Source organism: Puma concolor, chromosome A1 (genome assembly GCF_028749965.1).
Source record: "Puma concolor isolate L17-30 chromosome A1, mPumCon1.1.hap2, whole genome shotgun sequence".
Taxonomy (NCBI): domain Eukaryota; kingdom Metazoa; phylum Chordata; class Mammalia; order Carnivora; family Felidae; genus Puma; species Puma concolor.
In genome coordinates, this window is record NC_141667.1 from 97,779,475 (window position 1) to 97,800,068 (window position 20,594).

The window sequence follows — 20,594 nt, forward strand, 5'->3', positions numbered from 1 at the left end:
CAGCACAGAGCCCGACACGGGGCTCGAACTCACGGACCGCGAGATCATGACCTGAGCCGAAGTCGGCCACTCCACCAACTGAGCCACCCAGGCGCCCCACGAGAGCAGTGATTCTTGACCAGTGAGATCAGAATCTCTCGCAAGAAGGGAAGAGAGGGGAGGCAGGAAGGGTTTTTAAAACTTGTAAGTAATTTAATGCACTGAGAAACCCAGTATGAAGACCAAGGATGTGCTGAGTATGCTGCACACATTGTAATAGTTGCCACTGTCCTTAACCAACTATGTTCCATCTACAGAAGAAAAGCCTTAAGCCCCCTCCACTCACCAAGCTGAATTTTTCTTAGCAGCAGAAATGGGGGCGTAGGTTGTATATTTCTGGGTAAGTCGGTTGTAATGCTGCCTGCTGCAGGTTCTTAGTACGTACAACCCGCTGTGGATCTGCTACCTCCCCTAAAGTGCCGCAGCTAAATCACAGCATGTCACAAGGTTTCTCCAGTGTAAAAGTTAACAAGGCATGGAAATCAGAAGAGAGAATCATCTTAGTTTTGCCACCCATAGATTCTAGGGCCTTGAGCAAGTCCCTCCACTTTTCCTGGACTCAGTTTCCCACGTATTAAGTGATGGACTTATGAAGACCCTTTACTGCTGTCACAAAGTCAGGGACATTTTCTGGCCTTCTGCTGCTCCCCCCCCCCCCACCTTAAAGCCCCCTCCAGGCCTCCCTGTTGACCTGCCCTGCCAACTAGGAACTCCTGCCTGTCATGAGGGACATTGTCCGGTGCTGGCATCAACGTGGAACCACATTCACCGTTGGTCCACAGAAACGGGGTGCTCACTTCTGTCTCTGCCTGCCGGTGGCCAAGTGCCACTCCTTCTCATACATGGACAACACCATGGGCTTTTCTCCCCAGTTTTTATATTCATTTCAATCTACCTTGCAGCAGACGTTGAAAAAAGGAGAGCTATCTTTGGGGTCCTGCTCCTTTATGGGAGGTTGAAACAAGCTCATTGCCTTTTCTATGCAACTAATTGGGGGGATTAAATCCATCTATAAGAAAATATGTATTTATAGGACAACCAAGTCTTCAAATTTACACATTCTTTTTTTCCAAAGTTTATTTATTTATTTTTGAGAGAGACAGAGACAGCATGAGTGGGGGAGAGGCAGAGAGATAGAGAGAGACAGAGAGAGAGAGAGAGAGAGAGAGAAAGAGAAAGAATCCCAAGCAGGATCCACACTGTCACCACAGAGCCCAGTGTGGAGCTCAAACTCACGAAACTGTGAGATCATGACCTGAGCCAAAACCAAGAGTCGGATGCTTAACCGACTGAGCCACCCAGGCGCCCCAAATCCTATTTATAGGGTATATTTCATGAATATGTTCTAGAGGCTTTGTGGAATAAGATCATAGAGCAGCCGATCTAGAATTTATGTGAAAGGTTAACAATTGAGTCAATGTTATCACAGAACCATTTCTTTGGTTTCTAACCCCAGCACTTCCCAGATTGTTTGTCCTTCCTTATAGCACAAGAGGGTGGTGTTCTACCTCTCCTTCCCAAACGCCACTTAGTTCACCAGTCTCCTCACCTGTCAAGTGAACATTGAATTAAAATGTCTGAAGTTCCTTCCAGCTTCAACATTCTTCAGGTCTCTAAACAGGATCTCAAAGGGGCAAAGCCCCTGACTCAGTCTGTCTCCTTTTCCACCCTGTGCTCATTGATAAGCAGTAATGTAGCCAAAGGCATCGTTGTAAAAGAGATGAAAGAAGTGAAAATGTTAGAAACATTAGAAGCGCTGAAGTAATTTGTCGGCACCTGAGTGGCTCAGTCGGTTGAGCATCCAACTCTTGATTTTGGCTCCTCTGTCTTCCTCTGCCCCATCCCCCACTCATGCATGTGCTCTCTCGTTGTCTCTCAAATAAACAAGGAAAGATGAGAAACAAAATCAGCGCTAGAGTAATTTGAATTATAGGATTTTGTTATTCCCACATCCTGCCCACTTTTTTGATCCCTGTTGTAAAACATCACTGCATCAATTTACTTACTCATCTGCTCTCTCCCCTTTAGTGGGTCTTGTTGGGGGTTGTGGACCAATATCCCCTCCTATGATGAATCAGAGAAACAGGCGTTAGACATTTCTCAGGGGAGCCCTGCCTTCTATGTAGTACCAGATCCCCTGAGAAGCTGGCCTGTTGGGGTTTAGCAGCTATACTCCATCCCTCTTATTCTAAGGTGCCCCCAAGGCCCTTCCTACTGGTGGAGTTGGAGCACTTTTCATGGACACATACCCTTGGTAATTTTTGGGTTAGGTGTTAATAACAAAGATATTCCCAAAAGGCTGGGACACAGACATAAACACATACTAGAGTTCATAGGATTTCTCATAGACCAGGAGATTCTGTGGTAAAGCATAAATAGTCTCAAAGACACTCATTAGGCTGGCTACTATCAAAAGAAAAAAAAAGGAAGGAAGAAAAATAACAAGTGTTGGTGAGGATGTGGAGAAATTTGAACACTTATGCACTACTGGTGGGAATGTTGGTGGGACTGTAAAATGCTGTTAAACACTTATGTACTGTTGGTGGGAATGTAAAATGGGAATGCACAGTTGGTGGCATGAAAGGGTGAACAAAATGCAGTACACACATAAGTGGAATATCACTCAGCCTTAAAAAGGACAGAAATTCTGGCACATGCTACAACACGGATGAACCTTAAGAACATTTGTAGAATGAGCCAGTCACCAAAAGACAAATACTGCATGCTTCCACTTATATGAGGTACCTAAATTGTCAAAATTATAGAGACAGAAAGTGGAATGGTGGCTGCCAGGGGCTGGAGGAGGCGAGATGGGGCTTAGTGCCTAATGGGTGTAGTTTCAGTTTTGCAAGATGAAAAGAGTTGTGTGGTTGGGAGTGGGGTGATGGTGGCTCAACAACGTGAATGTCCTTAATGCCACTCAGCTGTCCATTTAAAGTAGTTAAATGGTAAGTTTTATATATTTTTTAAAAATATATTTTTTAGTGTTTTTATTTATTTTTGAGAGAGAGAGAGCACACACAAGCGTGGGTTAGGGGCAGAGACAGAGGGGGACAGATGATCCGAAGCGGGCTCTGTGCTGACAGCAGCAGGCCCAACGTGGGGTTCGAGCTCATGAACCGTGAGATCGTGACCTGAGCCAAAGTCGGATGCCCCACTGACTGAGCCCCCCAGGCGCCCCCAGAGTTTATATATATATATATATATTTTTTTTTTTAACCACAATTAAAAATAAATAGAATGTAAAACAAACAAACAAAAGCATAGAAATTCATGAGGACAGGGTCTGTATCTTTTTCATTTACTGCCATATTCCCAGTGCATAGCATGGAATCTGCCATGCTAGTGATTTCTCAATAAATACTTGTTAATGAGTGATCATAGATCAACAGGCTAAAGTCATTGTCTTACTGTCGTTTAGCATTTCCTGAACCTAAAAGTACCTCCAGATGGCAATTCACACCCGCCTTTTCATGCCTGAACTTGCATCCTACATTTTGTTCCTAAATAAAAATAGTTTAATTACCATTAAGAAGTGGCTTGTGACCATTATAACATGATCATATACAGACGTCTGAAGCTACTTATCCAGTTAATAAATGTTCACCCTCACCCTTCCCCTGCATTGAAAATATCAGCCAGAAGAGAGATGATGTGGGATTTTCCCTGCCTTTCTTCAGTCCTTTCCCCAGACCTCCTTGCTAGACAAATACATATATTAATAAAGTCCCTGCCTCTGTGTGCAGCTCAGCCTGACTTCCCCTCTGAGTCCAGGGAGCTGCCTCTCCTGGCTGTTCTCTTTGTGTTCCCTTTCTGGCAAGTTCCCTGTCATTGTTTCATTGACCACTGTCCTCTCAGTGCCCCAAATTTGGCTCTGCTTTTATCTCTACCTCGCCCCCCACCCCAGGGCCAGTATTGGACGTGTGGGCTGTATTCACTTTCCTGTGTGCTTTGAGGAAACATTTTATTCATCTTTACAGGCTTTGTTCTAAGGTAACTTTGGACAGACCTGTGTTGGTCTCTATCCAGATAGTACCTTTTTATCCTCCCTCCTTCCCTTCTAGGAATAGATCCTAAGGATTACTTATTTCCCATCTTTAAAATATTTCTTTCTAGCAGGCTGACCAAGACTCAGGGTCCTTCTCGAGCAGTCAGGGTAGTCAGTGGGGGAAACCTGTGTGAGCTCGAGGGACAGGGATGATGCTGTGTAAGCTGACTTACGGAAAGCCCGGAAACATCCACAGTGCTAGGGAGCAGCCATGATTCCAAGTCAGGGCCTGAGCTCCTGCAGGTGCGAGCCCAGCTCTACGTGCTTGTGAGGAGCTCCACACTCCCTTAGGTTCCAGCCATAGTGCCCCAGACCACGAGGGGAAATAATTCAAAGGCATTCGTTTGCCTGAGAGAGAATATATACACCCATCCTACAGGCACCAGGCTTGACATGGGCTGTTCTGAAGTTAATGAGCCCACCCCGTCTGAGACCACCAGCTCACCTGGGAAGTCAGACGTGGCTTCCCGCGCATCCTTAGAATTCTCACCTACATCTGGTCGCGCAGTGTATACCTATATACCTGACAGACGTGCACACACATAAAGCCCTCAGATTCTTCTGGTAGAAGCTTGATCGTAGATGAAGGGCACTGACAGATGTTAGCGTTTTCCACACCACCAAAGGCCAAGTCTTCAAAGTGATTCCATACAGCTTTATTACTATTTCATTTAAAAGGCCTCCTTTCTTTAAAGGTTATAATGAGATGTTATTTCTGCTCTTGATTACAGAGTGCAAGAACAGTCTTTCCCTCCCTCCCTCTCACACACTCATTTTCTGTGGTAAAATTGGCAAATCTATACTTGAGTTCTAAGAGTTGTCCAGGTTTGCCTGCCTCGAGCTGCTCCCCATGTTCTCCTTGGAGCAACCTTCAGTCCCTTTCTGAGATTATTTATTTAGCAGGTGTGACGAGCTAGGTACTGATGTACACACTGAAGGTCAGTTAGACTTTAAGTTTTGTTAGAAGCTGGTCTGGGAGAGGCCGTGGACACAGCTTCCGACTTCCCTGCCTGACAGCTGTCGGTGGTCCCCCACTGCCCACAGCCACGCGCAGACTCCTCAGCCTGCGGGCTGCAACCTCCATCATTCAGCTGACGTGACCCCTCAGGACCGTTGCCCTTTCCGCCTTCAGCCACTGTCGTCTTCCTGTGTTTTTCTGATGCTCCTCTAGGGACTAGTTCACATCCCTTCTCCTCCATGAAACTCTGTCTGATCCCTCCACACCTGAGTCCCTCGAGCTTCTCTGGAGCACCCTAGGACACTGAGCTCTCGCTCCCTCATCCCAGTTATTTGTATGTGTGTCTTGTCCCCAACCAGAGCCGTAAGTTCCAAGGAGGACAAGATTTCACCTATAGCTCTCTCAGTCCGTTTTGTTGTGGAGATTTGTACACACTGAAACAATGCGTGCTAAGAAATTAACCAGTGAAGTTGATTATCACTCATTCATTTAAATAGAATAAATCTAGCAAGAGCAATAATATCATATGTTATTATCAAAGCACTTTCATTCTTCCTGGCGTATTTGCGAAGTGGCAATCCAGAAGCAACCTTCTGCCTTTCAGGCTGAAATGTGATACTGAGCAGAGGAAGAAAAGTTAGGTGGGCTGCATGAGGCCCACCACCTCTCCCTTAGGAGAGTGTTCATCATTGCATAGGATACCAGAAATTAGAAGGCATTCAGTTTGCCCACCCTCTTTATAACCAGGAAGGAGACGCTGAGTCATTGGTCACACAGAGCGGATAAGTAACAGACCTGAAATGCACAGCGTTCCAGGTTCAGGCCTCACACGACAGTCACGTCCTACTAATTTCAGGAGTCTCTTTGTTTTCTGTTTTGCACGGGATTTGGGGCAAAAGGATGCCCAGATCTGTGTTACAGTCATCTTACTCAAATAACAGCATGTCAGTGGAACATTACACACACACGTGTGGCTAGAAAAATGGACACAACCGTGACACTAGTCTTGCACTTTCATGTACAACCAGCCTGTGTGCATGACACCAGCTTCTGTTTGTAAAGCTAGTTATGTAAGTGCTGCAGGGCCTTGTAGTAATTACACTGCAGGACGGTGGTGGGATGAGAGAGAGGGGTGTAGGGACAGGGCGTGTAGCCTGCTGGAACACACAGAGGTCCAAGGTGTCCACAAGTCTGGGTTAGAATTCCAGCTTTGACTTAGTTCCCATAAGCCTGTGGATAAGTTCGTTGAGTTTCCCATTTCATTGCCTCTAAATTGAGGACAATTAAATCTGTGTCCTGTAAATATGTCTCGAAAACAGTTAATAGCAATTATATTCTGGCTGCTGGGATTGGGAGGGGGCATATGTGTACTTTTTTTAGATGTATTTCTCCAGTTTCAAATTCTAGTAATGAGCACATATAACTTCCATAATCAGGAATAAAGCCATAAAGATTTACTTTTCTAAACCAGTCAGGAGGGTTCTGGTGAGACTGTCCTATCTGGAAAGCTGCTGGGTCTTCAGTGAGTGGGAATTGGGGCCACACCAGTGTCCTTGACCCCCATGCCCACCTGTACCATGGCGGGGAAGCTGGTGTGTGACCCTTCTCCACCACCACCAGCCGCGAGCCCCTGACTGCCTCTGCTGGGATTCTTTCTGTCTGCTGAATATAGGAGCACATTTTGCAGCTTGACACAAAGTTGGCAAAATTTTGTGTCTTCTCTACACGCTACTATTTGTCTGTAGGGACTCATCAGATTTTCCTTGGTGTGGGTTGGTATATGCCCTCAGTCGCAGAGCCTAAACTCAGATGTCTTTGCTCCTTTTTAATTTTCAAAGACTTTTCTTCTGCCTCCTTCACTTTGGGGAGCATTAAAATGTGTTTGGATGCTGAAGGCAGTCCCACAAGCCTTGTATCCCATCCACCCCACTTCACACAGTGCATCTCAAGTAACATACATCAAACCTTTGCTGTTAACACTTGGTGCTGGCGTCCTGGCTTTCATCCTGAGAAAATAAATAAACCACACCAAACCCACAGCCCTTTAAAAACACTAATTAATCCTCACCACAGGCCTGGGCTACACAGCAATGGCAAATCCCACTGCCCCAATTTTATGTTTGGAGAAATCAGAGTAAGCAACTTTTTTTAAGGGTTCCCAGGGCTGGATAACAGAAGCTGACTTGAAGGGTTAGGGCTGGCCCTGCCTCCTGGGGAAGGGCATGTGGCCAGGGCCAGCTGCCCCGCTGAATTCCCTCCTGCACAACACCATGTGGTTACTTGCCCAGAACTCTATTTACACATCAGCCTTTATTTTTTCCCCCGGGGTTACAATGATGCCAAATCCTCTCATTTCCAACTGACCACTTATTTATTTGCTTACTTTTCTTTAATTCTGGTAGCGCCTAGAAATTTTACTTACGGCTTCCAAGAGTAGCTGGATCAAAAGGGTTGATCAAAAGGGCTAGGCTGATCTTGACACCCCACACAAAATAGACGACCCTTCACATAGTCCTTTTCAGATACGGCAGCTCTGCCCCCCACCCTCCACACTGAAACCTACTCAGTACCCAGGTCTGTTCAAGATTTGAGGATGTCCGGGGGCACCTGGGTGGCTCCCTTTGTTAAGTATCCGGCTTCAGCTCAGGTCATGATCTCACGGTGCATGAGTTCGAGCCCCGTGTCGGGCTCTGTGCTGACAGCTCAAAGCCCGGAGCCTGCTTTGGATTCTGTCTCTCTCTGTCTCTCTCGCTCTCCCTCTCTCTCTTTCTGCCCCTCCCCCTCTGGCACTTTCTCTCACTCTCTCTCTGTCTCAAAAATGAATAAGTATAAAATAGTTTTTTTAAATAAACACTAAAAATATATACTTTTTTAAAATTTGAGGACGCCCTCTTTTCTCTCCCCGTCTAGACCTGACATCTTCCTACCTCACTTCCCCAGTCTTACAATCTGTAAGGTAAATGCATATGCCTTTCTTCAAACCGTGAAAGTTTGGAAAACCAAAACCTCACTAAATTTTGTGGGACATATCCAATGGACTTAAAGTGTAGTAAGTCCCTTTTCTAAATATTTACTAATCTGGTCTCTTTTTCATCTTTTGGTTAATATTCTCGTGAGACATCTTTGTCAACCTTTTTACTTTCAATCTCTCTGAATTTTAAGTGTTTTAAGTATGTTCTTTTCTAAGGAGCATGCACCTATTTTCTTTTCTTTAATCCAGTCTAACAAACTTCAGCCCTGTTTGAGTATATGAGAGTTTCAGGGCCTTTAGGGTGCTTCTGTATAAGCCTGAAATAAAACTTTTAAAAACATTTCTGGGAAGAAAGCTGAGTACCTGGTCTACCTTAAGTAATCCATAATGTGAGATGTTGGTAATCAGGCATTTATAGACTGAGCCTGTTACTTCTGGCAGCAAAAACCTAGGGAAAGAATACATGGCCCCTGCTTCTGAAGAGCCTTAGGATGAGAGGAAAAACTGTATGCCCAGGAAATGATATTAACACAGTAGTAAAACAAAGTAGCAACAAATGATAAGTGATGTAAATTGAATACATAAGCACTCAGGAGAAAAAAAGAAATGATGAGAGGCATTTGGGGGTGATTAGGATAGATTTCCTCAAAAAGTATAGTTTAAGATTTCCCGTTATTTTAATAACTTTGGTTTTATCTTTCTTGATTTAAATGTGAATGAAGGAAAGTAATATTTAACACTGTATTAATTTTCTGTCGCTGCTGGAACAAGTTACCATAAACTCAGTGACTTAACGCCACACACATTCACATTACAGTCCTGTAGGTTCAAAGTCTGACATGGATCTCACGGGACAAAAATCCAGGGTGTTGGCAGGGCCGCATTCCTTCCTGGGGGATTTAAGGGAGAATCCATGTCCTTGCCTTTTCCAGCCTGGAGTGGCTACCCACATTATTTGGCCCATGCCTCCTTCCTCCATCTTCAAAGCCAGCAATGGAGGGCTGAGTCCTTCTCGTAGCCTTGCTTCTGTTATCATGCCTCCTCTGACCTCTTCCACTTTTAATTTTTTAAATTTTTTAAAAGTTTATTTATTTATTTAGAGCAAGTGGAGAGGGGCAGAGGAAGAGAGAGAGAGAGAGAGAGAGAGAGAGAGAGAGAGAATCCCAAGCAGGCTCCACACTGGCAGCACGGGGCTCGATGCGGGGCTCAAACCTACAAACCATGAGATCACGACTTGCTCAAACCTACAAACCATGAGATCTTGACCAAAATCAAGAGTTGGATGCTTAACTGACCGAGCCACCCAGGTGCCCCATAATAGTTCTATTTTTAATTTTTTGAGGACCTTTCATGCTATTTTCCATAGTGGCTATGCCAATTCACATTACCAACAGTGCACAAGGGTTCCCTTTTCTCCACAGTGTCACCAACACTCTTTTCTTTTTGATCCTCTGCCTATTTTTTCATTGGATTTTTTTCTCTTGAGTGGTATGTGTTCCTTTTGGGTGTTAACTCCTTATCAGATATATGGTTTGCAAATATTTTCTCCCATTCTATAGGTCTGTTGATTTTGTTTTCTTTTGCTGTACATAAGCTTTTTAGTATGATGTAGTTTCTTTCACTAGACTATTTTTGCCTTTGTGGCTTGTGTTTTTGGTGTCATATCCAAAAAATCAATGCCAAGAAGTTTTTTGTCCATTTCGAGTTGGGTTTTGTGTATGGTATAAGATAAGGGTACAATTTCATCTTTTGCATGCGGGTATTCAGTTTTTCCAACACCATTTGTTGAAGAGACTGTCCTTTCCCCCATGTGTGTTCTTGGGTTTATTTCTGGGCTTTTTGTTCCGTTGGCCATATGTCTGCTTTTATACTAGTAATTATTTACTTCCTTTGTTTTTTTCCTGCTATTTTTCTAAGTTGAAATTCAAACTTTATGAACATTTTTCCAGAGCAAAGTGGTCTTTTTTTTTTAACTTAGATATTTTTTAATATTATTTTTTTGAGAGAGAGAGAGAGAAAGAGACAGAGCATGAGCAGGGGAGGGGCAAAGAGAGAGGGAGACACAGAATCTGAGCAGGCTCCAGGCTCTGAGCTGTCACCACAGAGCCCGACGTGGGGCTTGAACCCATGAACAGTGAGATCATGACTTGAGCCGAAAGTCAGACACTCAACCGACTGGGCCACCCAGGAGCCCCATCACAGTAGTCTTTTTTTTTAAGTGTGTGGTGGTAGTTTTTAAAATTTGCCTGAAAGCCCATTTTATCTGATTTAAATCTAGGAATACCAGCTCTCTTTTTCATCTTTTGGTTAATATTCTCGTGAGACATCTTTGTCAACCTTTTTACTTTCAATCTCTCTGAATTTTAAGTGTTTTAAGTATGTTCTTTTCTAAGGAGCATGCACCTATTTTCTTTTCTTTAATCCAGTCTCACAAACTTCAGCCCTGTTTGAGTATATGAGAGTTTCAGTTACTCTACTTTCTTACCAACACTTAACATTGGCAGTCTTTTTAATTTTAGCCATGCTATCAGGTATGCAGTGATATGTCATTGTGGTTTTATTTTGTATTTGTTAAATCCTTGAAAACCATTGCTGCTTGTATTTTTTCCACTTTTCTAGGCGTTGATGATAGAAAGGTAAACCCAGCCCTTACCACTTGCTAAGTAGCATTCCTCACCTTGTAATTTTCAAAGTTAATTTCTTAACATATACCTAAGGCATTTGAAGAGTTTTTCTTTTAAAAATAAACTTATAGGGGTGCCTGGGTGGCTCAGTCGATTAAGTATCTAACTCTTGATCTCAGCTCAGGTCATGATCTCATGGTTGGTAATTTCAAGCCCTGCATTGGGCTACATTCTGGCAGTATGGAGCCTGCTTGGGATTCTCTCTCTCCCTCTCTCTCTGCCCTTCGTCCCTCCGCCCACCTCTCTCTCTCTAAATAAATAAATAAACATAAACAAACAAACTTATATAGTTTGTTTTGCTGTTTTTGGAAGGAAGGTCTGTTGAGATTTCTTGTTCACCATACTGCCAGAAATGAGTGTTTACTATGTGGTATAAGTTAGAGAACTAAATTTTTTAATTTAGTTAATCCCTATTTTCACCATCATGTATTAAATTACTCATTCTTGCTCACTGTCTTAGTCTTAGTTCACAAAAAGTAAAGCATGAGACAAAGACTTGAATTTAGTTGGTTTACTTGGGAAATAATCCCAGGGTGCAGGAGTGAAGAACAGATTTAATTGTATATAAATTACATTTAGGCTTCAGTACTTTACTTCCTTTTACTATAACTAATTTCATCTTGAGATACAAATTTTTACTTTGATTCTTTTTTGTTTGTTTGTTTTGTACATCTTTGAGTTATCTTCTTTTCATGGAAATTTCATGAGGAATATGCTTTCTGAAGCCTTGCATATTTGAGAATATGGCTTTCTGTTATTATTGCCCATAATGACAACTTTGTTGGGTAAATATTCGCGTGGTCATTTTTTTTTCCTTCAAAATTCTGTAGACATTGCTCCTGGTCTCTGACATCTATTGTTGCAGAAAAGTAATCTCTGTATAGCCTGATACTTACTTTGGAGGTATCCAGTTTTTCTTTTCTTGAATAGATAATTATAGTGTTCTGTCTTTGGCATTGATAGTTAGAAAATAGATATAGATACAGATATCCAGATATCTATATGTCACCAGTATTTTGGATTTTATTTCATCAGTTTTTCTTGGTAGAGAGTGAGCACTGCACAATTCAAGATTTTTCATTCCAGGAAAGATTTAATCTGACAGATGTTGGGATTTTTATCTCTGTTGAATTTACTCCTGTCTTTTGGGCAGTAGCACCACTTACATGTATGTTAGATATCCTTTGTCCTTCATACGTTTCTTCATAATCATTTTTATATCTTTGCCATCTTCCCCCCACATTTCAGGATGAGTTCCCCTTCACTGATCTTTATTTTTATTTATTTATTTATTTATTTATTTTTTACAGATCTCATTCTGTGTCCCTTTAATGCTTCCAGTGGCATTTCAAAAGTAATACGGCAAATATTTTCCTCACTGCCTTTCTATAGGCTTTCCAGCTCTTTTCATTAAAAAAAAAAAAGTCAGTTTTATCATTGTATCTCTTGCTTCTTTTGTAGATTTAATATTTCATTGATTGTATTAAGTACATGAAGTTGAGGTCGACAGTTGATTCTTTTTCTTCAGTAAATAGTTCTTAAGTATGCAGTCCCTATACCTCTACAGTGATATGTTCATCTCCTTTTATGTTGTGAAATATTTTCATATTTAGGTGTATTTTATTATGTTCCATGTCCATAATATTTTATTACTGAGTGTAAATTAGGTGGGTTTTGCTAATAATTGCCTATATTAATTATCTTTGTGTTCCACCTTTCATGCCGTTAGAATCATTTCAAATATAAAAGCAGGAGGACTCATTTAGAAAAGGTATGTAGAACCAGTTCAGTGATCTAATGGCCAGTGGATAAGGAAGAGTGGTCCAATGCAGTGGGCCCTCCTCATAAGGGAAAATAGTGTCTAGGTGGTTTCTTTGTATCTGACGGAGCCATTGATCAGGAGCCAATTTTATGGTCCTTTTGCAGTCAGCTGGATTCTGTTCCAGGTATGCAAGTGACTATGGCCATTTCCTGTCCTGATGCTTTTGTACCCTGTATTAGGATGGATCCTCCTGTGTGCAGCCTTTTTGTCTAGTGTGCTAGAGATGCCCTTGGACTTCCTGGCGTGGGTGACTCCTAATCTTTTATTTATTTGTTTATTTTAATATTAGAAGAGAAAGCACATGCATGAGGGGCAGAGGGAGAGAGAGAGAATCTTAAGCAGGCTCCATGCTCAATATGGGGCCCGATGCAGGACTGGATCCCACAGACCTGGGATCATGACCTGAGCCAAAATCAAGAGTCAGATGCCCAACTGACTGAGCCACCCACGTGCCTGGGGTAACTCCTAATCCTCTTGACGCGCAGTAGTCAAAGAGGTTCTCGCCCGAAGGCTTCCTTTCTGTTCTGTCCTGCCCTGATTTCCAAATTATGAATGTTTGTGAAAGTCTGTTAGCAGATCTCTTATTTATTTCTTGGCGCCCATACTATTTTCTCAGGAAAGGAGTTTTTAGTCAGCTCTAGCTTCTCCCTTTAAAATGTCAGGGATGTTCCATACCTGTGCTTATTAGTTGCCCTCTCGCCTAAATAAGCAGTTTTAAAGAGGTTAAATACATGATACAGTAAAGGAGTTGAGAGAAATCACATGGAGAGATATAGAGAAGAAACTAATGTTGACAATGCACTGTATTCTAGCCACTATCTAAGCAAACTCCCAACACTGACACTTAGCCCCTGCCTGCATTACTTTCTTTAGAGCACATATCACCATCTGTCATAATTATATTCTAAATATTTGTTTATCATCTTCCACTCCCATTAAAATAGAAGCTCCACAAGGGCAGACACTTTAGTCTTTTGTATTCATTACTGTACCCAAGTATCTAGAACATGGCATGACAAAAAGCAGTTGTTGAGTGTATGTCCTGTTTTTTTTGTGGTTTTTTTTTTTTTTGGATGTTTATTTATTTTTGAGAGATTGAGCAGGAGAGGGGCTGAGAGAGGAGGGGACAGAGGATCTGAGGCAGGCTCTGTGCTGACAGCAGAGAGCCCAACACAGTACTTGAACTCACAAAACATGAGATCATAACCTGAGCCGAAGTCAGATCCTCAACCAACTGAGCCACCCAGGCACCCCAAATATATGTCCTTTATTTAAAGGAAAATGAGGGGTGCCTGGGTGGCTCAGTCAGTTGAGTGTCCAACTTTGGCTAAAGTCATGAGTTTGAACCCCACATCAGGCTCTGTGCTGACAGCTTGGAGCCTGGAGCCTGCTTCGGATTCTGTGTCTCCCTCTCTCTCTGCCTCTCCCCTGCTTCTCTCTCTCTCTCTCTCTCTCTCTCTCTCTCTCTCTCTCTCTCTCAAAAATAAACATTAAAAAAACTAAAGGAAAATGAAGAAAATGAAAGACTCGGGAAGGCCTTTACCAGATATTTTTTTAATATTTATTTATTTTGAGAGAGAGAGAGTGTGCATGCACATGTGGGAGGGGCAGAGAGAAGAGAGAGAGAATCCCAAGCAGGTTCTGCACTGTCAGCACAGAGCCCAACAAGGGGCTCAATCCCATGAACCATGAGGTCATGACGTGAGTCAAGACCAAGAGTCAGCCACTTAACAGACTGAGCCACCCAGGGGCCCTAACACATCTTTTCGAAAGAGATCAGACAGATGTCAGAGGTACTTAATTTGTTTGTTTTCTCATTCTAGCACTTTATTGGAAATTGGCTGTGTACATAAATGAAATCAGACCAAAGTAAAAGCATTACTTGCACACAATATTCTGATGTCTGTGCTGTTACATAATTTAATAAGTCCCAAGATGTTTCTGATTTTGGTCAAAAGCTTGAGCAGTCCAGAAATCTCGCTCTATAAATATAGATCATAGCATCTAAACAACCATCATTGTTTTAAGTTAGTTCCGAAACCCCCTGGAACATCTCTTAAAATCTGTAGCTTAGATTGGCTGCAGTGCTGGTGGGAGGGAATGAAGGGCGTGCACTTTATACCACAGAGCTGATATAGCAGGTACTGGGGTGGGGGGACAGAGCTCCTCAAGTGTGGGGCACACAAGGGGGTGGGGGCTGGAGATCGTGAAAGCTGGCCAGGGAACTCAGCCACCGTGTGTTTTCCCACATTGCTCAACTATCAAAGCGATGAGACTCCAATGCAGAAAGAAGCCCATCACCCCAGGTCCCTTGCATGGCCAAGAAATGGCAGAGCCCTCCTCCTGATTGTAGACATTCTGGCACAGAGGTCCTGAAAAGTTCTACCCATCTCCCTCCCCTGCCATGGGTAATTCCCTCCAAATTACATAACGTGAGGGAGGGGCACCACAAAGAAAATAACTCTGAGCCCAAGTGCTGCCAGCCTCTTGGAATGAGGATAGGGTGCCTTTGCTTGGTTTGACCGCAGGGGCGCTGGCAAAGGCTGCTCTGCCCCCAGTGTCTCCCTCACCACCTTGAAGTCCACCATCAGTAATTAGGTTGTTTGGCTCTTCAAAGCTTCTCAGCATTCAGCAGTAACATCTGTGTATCTGCGGTGGGTTTGCTGCTCACAGTCGCAAACAGCTTTAACCTCCACCAAACCATTGGTTCTTACAACCCCATGAGGCAGGAGGGGCAGAGATCATGATCCCCATTTAAAAGGAACCCAGAACCCACAGAATTAGGTCCCTTGACTGAACTCACACAGCTGGCCAGTGGCAAAATCCAAACAAGAGCTCAGATCTCTTCTCACGTATCAAGCTCCCGAGTCCACACGGCAAAGCCCGTCCGTCGCTTTTCTGAGAAGGAAGAGGCTGGGGGAGGGGACACCACCCACATCCCTCACTGCCCCTCTTGGGAGATTCTCAGTCCCATTGAGGACAGAATAAGTTTGCATGTGACAGATAATGATCGCAGTGACCAGGCACAGCAATAAGGAGGTCATGATGACCATGATGGCCAGGATGATGAGGACAATGACCCAGATAGCCAGGATGTGCTTGGGGAGCACAGCCTCCATGGGGACCTGGCTGACGGCATCCATGCTACTTCACTCTGAAATGCGTCCTCCAGAATCCTTTCCTGCTGTAGTCTACACACGTGAAAGTCTAGCCGATGCGTTTGGGCTGAGGGGCCGGCACTCAGAGCTCTGCTTTGCGGTGTACGTAGTTTAAGATCCATAATAAGCGGCTTCACCAAGTGAGGGTAATAACACCTGTCCAGAGGTACTTGATTTGCAATAGCTAATGTTTGTTCGTAAAGTAAGATGTAAAAAACTTAGATTTGGTTTACTTGATGGCTAGTTTAAGAGACTCAAGGGTGCTCGAGTCCAACATGAGTATAAATTTACAGTGACTTATCAGGAAGTCATGATTATTTTGGCAACTTATAAAAATTCATTTCACAGCCTTTCTTTGATAGCATTTTGTAAAAATTTCTTCCATAATTTCTTCCAAAAAATTCGGTACTTACCTGATTTTTAACTCCTTTCTCAAAAGTGAAAATAAGAATAAAAAAGGAAAGAGAGAAACTCAACTCGGGTATCACTCTCACTTATAATATTTTGCCTGAGATATAAGAGTTATTGGTTATATATCTATTTCATTTAAAGAAAGCTGAGAGTTGGGTTTGGGTTATTTCTTGGACAAGCTAGAATATAGTACTTGATTTCTAACTATTAATAACTAATGTTTAAACATTTTAATGTTAGAAACTAAAAAAAAAGAAAAATCCACACTGTTCCCTTCTTCTAATTTTAACTGTTTTCAAAGGCATATGAGGTTACTTTTTTCTTGATCTTTCCATGCATTATAAAGAGTAGCATTTATCCTGCATTGAGCTAAAATGATTACACAATTCCTTTAAAATGAAAATGTTGACGGTGGAAACCAAATTTAAAAAGAATGGAAAGAGATACATGTAAATCACCAGACACTTGTAAGAGCACAGGCAAATCTAAGAACTACGTGTTTTTTATAATCTTGCATTTTCCCCCCTAAAAATCACTTTCCAAACGGTTGACAGTTTGGCAGCTCCTAGGATGACATCAACTCTTCTGTTGTGCAGTAAACTGCTTTCTTTTAGATAACTTGATGGCACTTCATCAAGTTTGGTGATTGCGTTGAATTAAAAACCAACTGGGGTTGAGTTTAAATTCCCCTAACTGATAAACCAAACACATTCCTGACCTTAGGCCTGCTTTTGAGCATTCAGACTTACCTTGTCTGTAGGCTGCTTGACTTCTAGAAGAGAAGTAAGCGGGTGAGAGAAAACGCACGTTTTAAAGTCAATAATCAGTCAAAATAATCTGTCCAAATGCACTACATTATCAGTGCATTTCTCCAACCATTCAGATGCTTTCAGACCAATCATCCTCTTCTCTATCTTAACTTGACCCCAAATCAAGAGGATAATGACCTTGGCACTGTTTTCCACTTCAGAAAATCAAGGATGGTTACTTGAGCTATAGTCTCTCTCAGCAGTCAGGGGCAGATTCTCACCACCAGGAAGGTGGTGAGGAAAAGAAAATTCTAGAAATTAGCCTGTTAATGGGGAAGAAAAAAAGCTGTCTGTGAACAGGGCTAACAGCTTTGCTGAATCTTCTAAGAACTTGCCTCTGATCACCAGGTGAAAATACTTGCATTGTAAAGTTCTGTCCCATCACCTCACTCTAAACCAGAGCTTCTAGACTTGACTAACTCTAGGGAACACCTAATTCAGCATTTCTGGCAAATTCCCAGGTGGTGCCAGTGCTGCTGGCTCTCTGACCACACTTCACTTGGAGCAGCCAGCCCCCTATCGAGAAAGCGCTTTTACCCAATTTGGAGTCCAAGATTTATAATTTAAAATATTTGTATGAAGATGTAATTTAATACTAAGTAAATATTTTGTGAGATATGCAGTTGAAGACAGAGATAGAAGATGTTAACTTTCAGAACTGTTTTATAATTGCTAATATATTAATTATATAATCAATTATGTAATTAATGTATTACTTGTCATTAAAACTTTGTCATTTCCCCTGGAGCTCCTATTTAGACTAGCTGGATACCATTTTACATGATCTTTCTCATCATCTAAATACCAAATTGTTTTCTGATCCTAAAGTAATCTGGTGTTTGATGAAAAAAATTCACAATATGTTCAGTCCAGCAAGGCATGGAGATTTTAGAGCTCAGCTCAGTAGCTCAGTTCCTTTTTCCTTTTGTTCCTGATGTTCTCATTCTATCAACATTCAGGAAGAAAATCTGAACTTCCAAAAAATGGCAGTGAACTTAACATCTACCCCTCCCCTCACCTCCCGCCCAGGAAGTGGTTACCAACTCAGTAATAAGGTACTATTTCTACCTAAAGTTGAGGTAGACTCTGAGACTCCAAGTTGGATTGAGTTCTGACACCTTTCAAGTACTTCTCAGATCTTGCAGAATATTGGGAATGGGTGTAGACAAACTAACAAGCTCCCAGAGAGAATAAGTAGACGAGCAAGGTGACTAACGGTTCTGCTTCTGTGGAGAAGAAGGAGTCTTCCCCATGCTCATGCCCATGTAAATGGCAGAGAGGTTACTCTGGCGTGGGTGTTGACATCCATGCATCCGTCTGGCCAGGCAAAGCAGTAGCTGTGACACCTGTTGGTCAGTCACTGTATCTGAGAGACACAGAGCACCCTCACCTGGCATTCTTATGTGAGCTCACCTGGCATCCTGACTCAACAAGCTTGTTTTCTCTCCTCACCTTTCAAACATAAAGGCGTAAACATGTCTATAATGTCAGAGAATCTGAAAACTGAATCGCATGCACGAAGACAATGGGACAATCTGATGTTCCTAAAGTACTTCAAAGAAGATCTATTCCTTCTTTTTCCTCATGAATTGGGGCCTTTTTTTTTAGACCATCCTCAAAGGACTCAGTGCAGTCTTTCTTTAAAGCATTTAGAGATCACAAACAAAACATCATATGTAATAGAAAAAAACCAAAGAACATAACATTTTATATTCAGTATCATCTCAATTATAAATTATAGGCATATTAAACACAGGATTAGAATCATCCATTCTAATGGTCCATTACCTTTGGAGAATGAGATTATGGATGATTTCTTATTTTCTTTTTAGTTCTGTTCAGCATAGGCCAGATTTTCTATAAGCTTGAATTACTTTTGCAATTAAAAATAGAAGAAGGAGGAAAAGAAGAAAAGAAAAGGGAAATAAAGCAACAGTATGATCAGGCTGGAAGTCTCTGAGCCTATACCCCTCCCACCAGTCTCTGTCCAGGGACTTAGGTCTGTAGTTAATTGTTTGATGTTTTTATGTGGTGTAGATCTGTCTACTGCCACAGTGACAGAAATAAATTAGAGTGTCTCGGTAAAGACCAAACTCATCAATTTTTCCCAAATCTGTATTTGATTAATTCTGCAAAGGTCCAGGTCAAAGTTATTCCTCAAACCTTATTATTTCAATAAAGAAGCCCAAAGTTTCCAGGTTTGTCAGGAAATTCATTATCACCGTAAAATAGCAAAAGGTCACAAAATGTCTCCTTCCACAATCAAATAGCATATAAGAAGAATTTCTTTTTCTCAACAATTCATTACCCCAGCAGAACCAAGAGAAACTTCTGACATTTCAGATCCTTTTGCTTCAGGGGAAATAAATGTTCCATAGATCATGGAGAAAAATGACAAACAAATTAATGAAAAACAAATACACTCCTGCAGCATACTCAGCCATGCCAGACCAAACACAAGTCAAAGTGAGCTTTTATTCTCAGGTCTTTGCGATTCTGAAGAGTGACAGTTTCCATAATGGCATCAGCACTTCAGTTACAGAAAGCTGTACACACACCGAAGAAGAAGCACAAATTAAAGAAATATGCAGTGGAAAAACAGAAAGAGGAATTCTGTCATTTCATGCATATTTAACTGTAGTGGGAAAATCATTGCTGGCAAAGCAGTGTTGAAATTTTGAGCTAATACGTGGAAGCATTCTAGAAGTTATCCACCCCTCTCTTCATAATGCTTTATACAAAGTTGTGACTTGCCTGAATTTAGCTCAGTTTTCCCACATCCTAGAAATTCTTTCCTTTCATTCTGGCCACATTTCTCTTCCTCTCTAAACTTTGTCAGGGAGTAATTAACATGTACTTTCTCTGGATCTTCAGTTTCCATTCACTTACAGACTAATTTTCACAGCAAGTACATTTCCATTTTCTTTAAAAAAAAAAAAAAAAACCAACAACAAAGAGACAAAACCACACAAACAGTACAAATAAAGCCAAAATTCACTGACTCCCAGCCCTAGTCTGCTCCTTAGAGATGGCTGCCACTAATAGGTTTGTCCTTCCGGACACTGTAGTTGTACTTTCTTATATAATATGGAGTGTGTGTGTGTGTGTGTGTGTGTGTGTGTGTGTGTGTGTGTGTGTGTCTGTGGGTGAATGCATGTGTAAAATACTTCTTCCATATAAATGACGGCTTATTAACAACTTTTTTGTGACCTAAGTTTTCCACTCAATGATCTGACTTGCAGATCTTTCCCAGTCAGTACATATAGAGCAGTGGTTCTCAGCTGGGGGCACTTTTGCCCCTCACGGGACATTTGATAATTTCTGGAGACATTTTTGGTGGTCGCGGCCTGGGTGGTGGTGATGCTGCTGGCATCTTGTAGGCAGAGGCCAGGGTCAAGGATGCTGTTGCACGTCTTTCAGTGCACAAGACAGCCACCACAAAGAACTGTCCACCCAAAATATCAGTAATGCTGAGGTCAAGGAACCCTCCTACGGAGCTACTTTATTCTGTATAGTATTCTGTGGTTTATTTCACTAGTCATGCAACAATGTACATTTTGATGAATTTTTAAAAACGTTTCTTTGTGTCCATCATTGAGTGTTTCTTCCATTTACTTTTCACCCAACTGCAAACTACCCTCTTCCCCAAGCATCCCCGTAGGTTACTAGTGGCCTCCTAATTTCCACATCCCTT

The 20,594-nt window shown here is 42.1% G+C and overlaps 2 protein-coding genes across 2 annotated transcripts in view; one reads left to right on the forward strand and one right to left on the reverse strand.

Annotated features, from left to right (window-relative positions):
• ARSB (arylsulfatase B) overlaps positions 1-20,594 on the forward strand; it is a 169,401-nt gene that overhangs the window by 108,263 nt on the left and 40,544 nt on the right. The window lies entirely within an intron of this gene.
• Positions 15,378-15,730, reverse strand: LOC112861654 (small integral membrane protein 3-like). Its single transcript, XM_025925030.2, has one exon. It carries the CDS (start codon positions 15,663-15,665, stop codon positions 15,378-15,380), a length of 288 nt encoding a protein of 95 aa, XP_025780815.1. The 5' UTR covers positions 15,666-15,730.

Coding starts and splice junctions, on each gene's coding strand:
- LOC112861654 (XM_025925030.2), bottom strand. CDS start 15,665: ATGGATGCCGTCAGCCAGGTCCCCATGGAGGCTGTGCTCCCCAAGCAC.